The sequence below is a fragment of the Amaranthus tricolor genome, chromosome 9 (assembly GCF_026212465.1).
Source record: "Amaranthus tricolor cultivar Red isolate AtriRed21 chromosome 9, ASM2621246v1, whole genome shotgun sequence".
NCBI classification, from domain to species: Eukaryota; Viridiplantae; Streptophyta; class Magnoliopsida; order Caryophyllales; family Amaranthaceae; genus Amaranthus; species Amaranthus tricolor.
The window spans coordinates 11,223,640-11,231,539 of NC_080055.1; the positions used below are offsets into that span (position 1 = coordinate 11,223,640).

Sequence of the window (7,900 nt, forward strand, 5' to 3'; positions counted from 1 at the left end):
GAGCTGTTAAGTACTACTATGTCCCATATAATTTGAAGCAAAGAGAAAGTTATTGTTTTTAAGAAAAAGGTAGATAATGGTAATAAATGAAGAAAAATAATGAACTTTGTGGTTGAAATTAAAAGATAATTAAAATGTGTGGATGAGATTTAAAGAAAGTAGTGGGCCATAGTTCAAAAATAGAAATGATGCAAATTAATTGGGACTGACCAAAATGAAAAATGGTGTAAATTAAATGAAACAGAGGGAGTAGGTGTTTGAGTTATATATTAAGTATGGGTTTGGTATATAAAGTAGATGTTTGAGGTATGTCAAGTAGTTTTTCATTTTCGTAGATGAAGTATTATTCTCAAATTTACAACTGTTTCCATGGTTTTATTTACTGTTTGAAGCTTTGGGAATGGTTGTTTTGTGAAATTAGGGTTATAAACAACTTTATGGAAAATAATTTGATCAATGCTCTTTTTGTTAATTTTCTATTGAGTTTTTTTATTAGTTTAATGCTCTCTTGAGTTGTAATTTTTAGAGAGAAAGTTATTTTTGTTGTTGCTGGGAAATTAAGGTATGCGGGTAGTTTGTTGTTGCTAGGAAAAATTCTATGATTTTGTGGTTAAGGCTGTTGGGATTTTCAAATGCAATGAGGGGTGGGGAAGAAGATGAACAACTACAAGGAAAAAAAAGTACTTTTTTGTGTTTTAAAATCGTAATGTGTTATTAGGTTATAATATTAAGTCTGCCCATTTAAAATGATCTTTATAAGAGATCGTCTTTTTTGAGAATTTGTCAATTATATTTCTTTAAATAAAATTTTAACTTTGATTTTTCACTTAATTCTTCTCTTTTCTCATCCTAGCTTATTAAGATTGTTAAATTTTGTATATACTATTGTAACAGACATAACTATAACGAAGGGCTTGTTATATTGATGAATCGAAAGCATTGTTATATTCCTAATAATACAACAAAAACAATAACAACAATAATGAAAAGCTTATTAATTTTTCCAATTTTTAAACTTCGCCACCCATTTCATTATATCGCCATCCCTTTTTTAAATAAATTACTAAAATGCTCTTCAATCTATTTTTAATTATAAAATCAACCATTATTATTACTAAACTAAATTTATTAATAATAATTAAATTAAAATAAAAATTATTAATTTTAAAAAAATTAAATTGGAAAATAAACCTGATGACACGTTTTGTGTTGAAATTTAATACATAATCACTCTTTTAGCCGAAACTTTTGATAGCAAAATCACATTACTGCAATATTTGCAACATTAGAACCTAGACTTTCAAGATCTTTCCAATGATATATTACATGACCAATTCCGATAACTGAGCGAGAAATGATGATCGTTTAAAATTTGCTTGTGTTAAAATTTGATATATGTTCAATCGTTCAGGTATAACTTTTTATAGAAAAATCTTATTAATGAAAAGATTGCAGCATTAAAAACTAGACTTAAAGAGCTTTCCAACGACATATTATATGCCCAATTCTGACAATCGAGCGAGAAATGATGATCGTTTAAAGTTTGCAGTGATCTCTAACATTTAGTCGCGTGCGACAAAACCACGGTATGGTCGCGTAAAACGTGCGACTCCACCGCGGTCCGGTCGCGCGTTTTACGCGATCATACCGCGGTACAGTCTCGCGCGACTAAATGTTAGAGATCATTGCAAACTTTAAACGTTTGTCATTTCTCGCTCGATTGTCAGAATTTGGTATATATTATGTCGTTGGAAAGATCTTGAAGTCTAGTTTTTGATGTCGTAAACCTTGCATTAATACCTTTTTTCTAAAAAAAGTTATTCTCAAAAGAATGAACATGTATCAAATTTCAGTACAAACAAACTTTAAACGATCGTCATTTCTCGCTCGGTTATCGAAATTGGGCATATAATATATCATTGGAAAGATCTTAAAGTCTAGGTTCTAATGCCGTAAACATTGCTATTATATAATTTTTCTATTTTAAGTTATAGCCAAAAGAGTGAACATGTATCAAATTTTAAGACAATCATATTGATTTCGCAATTCATATTGATGCTCTTTTTCGTTGGCCATATATTGTAATTCGATTTTTAGTGTTAGCTTGTTTTAGTTCAATGATCGTTGGGAGAGAGTTTTTAGAGAGATGTTAGAGATTGAAGGTTTGAAAAGTAACCAGGAGCAATCTTGAAAGTTCAATATATAAGGGGTGACGATAAAATGAAAAGGGTGGCGAAGTTTAATAATGCCCTTGATTATGATATATACGTAATATGTAATATTAAAAAAGATATTAGTTAAGAATTTATTATAAAATTACTTGTTAATCATTATGACTAAAGTTTAAAATTTTCATTTTATGCTTTTGATATGTAACCCTATAATCTAATTAAGGATATTATTTTCCGGCATTTAAAGCGAAAATAAATTATTAGAGTAAATAAGAACAAATTCCCTTTCAAAAATATATGTTTAGCTATTTTTTAGAAGAAATGAATAATCATTAACATAAAAGTACATTATCTACTAATTACTCATTTCGCCCCCTGAGTTTGCTATCCGACCTTAGAATTTACTACATTTTCATGTACAAATTCTTACACGCGAATTTTTTCTTTCATAATAATATCTTCATAACTTAAAATTTTGGTCTTATTCACTTAAACAAAATATTCCCTCATTTTCACCCTAATAATCCCATTTAACTTTTAACATTGTTCATCGATCACTCTTAACTTGTATTTTATTCTTAATCTATAAGTTATAACATAGTCAAGTAAAATCTTGTATAATTCGTTTTAATGCAAATATCACAAATACTCCCTCCTATTCATCTTAAGTGTCCCATTTACTTTATGCACTCTATCCAATGCACTTATTCAATCCTTAATATATCGAGTTATGTATAATTAAAAATTATAAAAAGTTGATATTAATAATCTTTACATCAAAACGAATCAAATAAGATCCCACATGACTATGTTGTAACTTATAGATTAATAATAAAATGAAATTTAAGAGTGATAGATGAATAGTGTCTCAAAAGTAAATGGGACTCCTAAGGTGAATAGGAGGGAGTATCAACTTATTTCTATTTTTAATTATGCATAATCAGTGATATTAATGAAAAAAAAGTATTACATTGGTAAATGTGCCCAATCAAATTAGATTGTTAGGATGAATAGAAAGGGGTGTAGGATGATAAATTCCAATCTTAAAAAAATAACTAATTCTTATCAACAACGTCGGATTGATCCAATTTTTCATTTCTTAAAATTTAATGAAAAACTATTTTTATTTTGTAAACTGCTATACAAGTTTAGCATTAGACTTCGTCTCACAAACTCTTAAAACCTTTAATCTCTTAGTTCAGAAAATACCAAATTCAAACACTAAAAATCATAATTTAAAGTCATAGTTGAAACTCACCTTAATAAGAAAGATTAATTTCATCCTTTTTATCTAAACAAAATTCTCGGACGTTACTTCAAATTTAAAAAAAATAAATACTCAATTAATAAAAAATAAAAAAAAAAAAAAAAAAAAAAAAAAAAAAAAAGTGACAGTAAATTCAGATTCAGTGAATTGACTGCCAGTCTGGAAAGAAATGATTCTGAAGGTAAACACCGGTTCACTTGACCCAAGAATCTCATACTTTAAAGTCATAGTTGCGCTGTATATGTCTTCTTTTAGTAAATGTTGGGAAGAAAAATAAACTCAAAACCTAACCTAATTTTCTCAATTAATTTACTCTCCCTTCATGGCAATATGCCAACATTAGAACAAAAATTCAATCAACTCTTTGTTGAGCACCGACTAGGCCGCATGTTACGCTACCCGCCTAATAATTCTTGAGCTTGTATAAGAGCTCATATAATTAATACATTGTTATTATAACACACTGTATTTGCATCAGCCTAATAAAAATAATTTCACAATAAAACCGTCATATGTATTAATGTGTGATAATTCTATATTTGACATTTTAACATTGAAAGAAAAAAAATAAAACAAATTTGTCGAGAAAATAAATACTTCTATTGAATGAAAAAATAGGTATAATATTATTATAACACCGACTTAATTGACTGCCACTTCCACGTTTCATGTGGGCAAGGACATAAAACCAAACACAAACCCGATCCAAAAAATTGTAAGACTAAAAATTTTACACAAACATACTACTTAGAACTAGACCAAGGGAATGAGTAAAGAGGGGTTATTTTACAAATGTAAATCACCAAAAATAAGAAAATTATTAATCCCCATCTCATACACTAACTAATCCCTTTAAACCTTTTGAGGAGTTTATTATGGGACTAACTTCATGGGCATAGAAAACACCCACCATGAAGCCAAACTTAATAATAATGATCATACTTATAATTTGTTTTTATTTATTTGGGCAATCAAAAACCCAAATTTCCCTTATTTTTCTTCACACATCTATTACTATTTCTAAAATAAAATCTGCTAATTCTGTCATCCACTACTGATATAGGATCATTATAAGCTTCTTCCAAAGAAAAGAAGGGTATTTCAATAGGTCCACTCCTGGGGTAGCTGGATATCATTATAATTTATTGTCGTCGTCGTTGTTGCCGTTGTCGATGACTTACCGGAGTTCCGTCGGTGGTGGTTATTAGACTGTGATTGTGAACCTTTCCCGCCTTTTGACTTGGTACTCGTATTCCCATCTGCACGCAAGAATCAACCAGAGATTTAGATCATTTTTGGATCAGATAAGATTTGATTGTACCACATTGTTTTCACTTACAAGTTGCAACTCTCACTACCAAACAAACAATACTAGTACTTTCTAACAATTAACATATACTATAATTGTATGCATCCTAGATCCGAACTTCTAAATCTCGTTTAAGAACATAAGTTAGATTCGATACAATATACAATCAAGTCTTAAGCATTCGAAATTGTTGAATCAGAGTTTGACAATACACCTCCGAGTATACGACATTGAGATCATGAAATGTTAGTCGAACTACAATATATGTACAATCAAGCATTAGCGATTCTCAAATCAAAGTTTGACAATACAATTCTGAGTACACGTCACTAGATACGTCACTCATCTACATCATTCTAATTTCTCCCATACCATGAATTTACAAGCATTACTAAACATTTGTACTTCTACTAAAAGTCTAAAACAACCCCATCAAAATTGGACCACTCTTAAAAGCAACTAAACATCAACAATAAGACACAATTCCCAAAATACATTCGATTTTATGAACCAAAACAAATTAACTAAAAACTTATCGGTAACAAAGATTATACTTTAATAACGAAAACAAACCCCTCAAGAGTTGAATATACCCACCAAAATATAACCTACCTTACCATATACTTAAAAAATCAAGTACTACATAATTGAACTACTTCATCAACTAATTTAGAAAAAAGTGAGATAAATAAATAGATCTAACCCAAAACAAGAAGAAACATAGTTAGACAATAATACAAGAATAACAAATTCCTTAAGTAACAATTACCAAATTAAAAAACTACTTAAAAATAATTAATTAATTAAGTTAATTTAAACTATAAAGAAATAGTACCAGATTTCTTTCGGGTTTCATTAGCAGGGGCAGCAACACGGCGAGGTAAGAACACACCAGTTCCAGCACACTCCCTCTTAGGCGCAACAAACAAAGGCGGCAGTGGTTGGGCCTGGGTTTGGGCCTTGTTTTGGGCTTGGGCTTGAAGAGGAGGCCAAGCAGAAGCTGGAAGCCCAAGAGGAGGATTGTTGTTACCGGTGTTGTTATTAGTATTGTTGGTGTCGTTCTTTGTTGCTCTGTTTTGCGGTGATTGTCGCTCAAGTTGCCGATTATAGTGCATCCCATTTGACGGCGCCCAACCCATCTACAACAATTATAATCAAAATAATTAATATAATTTTTAAATATTCAAAACTAATTATTCATGAATTAAAATACAATATTTTATTACCGAATATCACTAATTTTATTAATTTCGTATATTCTACCCGTAGAAGACTTTTTAAACAACCACGTCAATGAATTTTCTTAAGCACCTTTTTAAGTTAATTAAAATTAAAATTAAAATTATTATTAATAATAATTAAAAAAATTAAAACTCAAAGAAATTTAATTTTTATAATCTTATTAAAAAGAGTATAAAAGGCCTATTATTAAACTTAATAAAAATATTTATAAAAAAAAAAACCAATAAAATCTGAATTTGTTGTACATGAACCAATATTTATTAAATAGTTTTAACTGATCTAACTAAAATCATTTAACAAAAAATTTAATGTATTAAAAAATGAATCGGGTTATTCCATTTGGAACAACAAGGTCTTAGAATCTTGGAATCGAATATCATTTACAATAATAAAAAAAAAAACAGTAGAAAAAACTTAGCATTAGAATTATGAATTTTTACAGAATTCAATTTCACTCCCAACCAAACAAGTCATTAATAGTATTAGAAAAAACTTACAGAAGGAAAATGAAGAAATTGCGGCTGGAAATACATGGGAGGAAATGTTTGGTCGAGATTCTTAAGAGGTGGAAGATAAGAAACTCCTTTTTGGCTACAATCGAAGAATCCAGTTCCAACACTTTTTTCATTTCTCATCTTCAATCTTGCTACTTCTCCCGCCGCCTTATTAAGCAGATCCAAAGTCGCTTTTTCATTCTTATTCGTTTCCGAAACGGCACCGTTTTTTTCATCGGTTAGCGGTGGCTGTTGCGGCGGCGATATTGGACCACTTCCACTTTCTCGGCTTGAACTCTGGTTGCACATACAACCGTACAACGTCGATTGCGGCGAACTCGATAGCCTCCATCCCTGTTTCAATTTTCAAAAATTAATTTCAAATTTTTAAAAAAAATCATAAACAGTTAAAAAAAATTGATTTAAAAATTTTTAAACCTTGGAGTGGAGAGGACAAGAAGAGTCATGAAGATTTGAGCGAGTTAACTGATGAGTTAACCCAGTGAGTAATATTTCTTCTTCGTCGCTTTCAGTTTCAGTACATCTAGATGTGAAATCGAGATCGGAATTTGTAGCAGTCAAAGAACCAAGTTTGGTATCAGTATCACAATCAAAATCCATGAGAATATCATCGTCGGTGAGAAAATGGGATGGTAACCAAAACTCACCGTCGTCTAATTCTTCCTTCATATTCTTCAAATCCACAACCAGAAAGTAAAATCAAATTGAAACCCAACAAAAATGAAGGAGGAAGGAATCGAAAAGCTATAAATGGAGACAGAAATGGCGGCAAATGTTTGGGGAGAACTAAGAAGAAGATGGAGAGAGAAAGAAGGGAAAGAGAGAATAAAAAAGAGAAAAAAGAGCAAAGGGTGTGTTCACGTCGTCGGGGAATAAGGAGAGAAATAAGAAGAGTGGGCGAAGTGGGGTGCCATTTGTGAGTTGTGATTCCTATTTGTAAACCTCAACTAGTAGTGGGGTGGGGGAAGGGGTAATTTTGTCAAATTATTTATTGTTTTGATTAATTATGATTGTTTTATAGCTATTGATTAGTTGTCAAAATTGAAAATTTAAAATATATGGTAAAAATAAATTTTAGTGGTGGGAATAATATATTTTATTTTCGTAAACTTGTGAAAATAACAATTAATTGCGTTTATTTGTCATTGAGTATTAATAAACTAATCGATCTGTAAGAACTGATCGTAGAAATAATAGTATACATTTTGATATTGATAAAGTAGTCTAGTGTTGTTAGCAATAAATCGATAGTTAGTGATTTGTTGTAGAAATTGAAAATTGAAAGTATATGGTAATAATACAAATAAAAACTAGTGGTGGGAATGATAGAATGTATTTTTTCCTAAATTTCTAAGAATAACAAAATTAATTGCGTTTAGCTGGCATCAGTTATTAA

General features: G+C 30.1%; 1 protein-coding gene across 1 annotated transcript; it reads right to left on the reverse strand.

Annotated features, from left to right (window-relative positions):
* Nucleotides 1-3,634: 3,634 nt before the first annotated feature.
* LOC130823736 (uncharacterized) lies at nt 3,635-7,419 on the reverse strand. The gene is made up of 4 exons (XM_057688472.1): nt 6,922-7,419; nt 6,487-6,837; nt 5,583-5,886; nt 3,635-4,697 (listed from the first exon to the last, which is right to left on the reverse strand). The coding sequence occupies exons 1-4, from the start codon at nt 7,171-7,173 to the stop codon at nt 4,540-4,542; spliced, it is 1,065 nt and encodes a 354-aa protein (XP_057544455.1). The 5' UTR covers nt 7,174-7,419; the 3' UTR covers nt 3,635-4,539.
* Between the last annotated feature and the right edge of the window lie 481 nt (nt 7,420-7,900).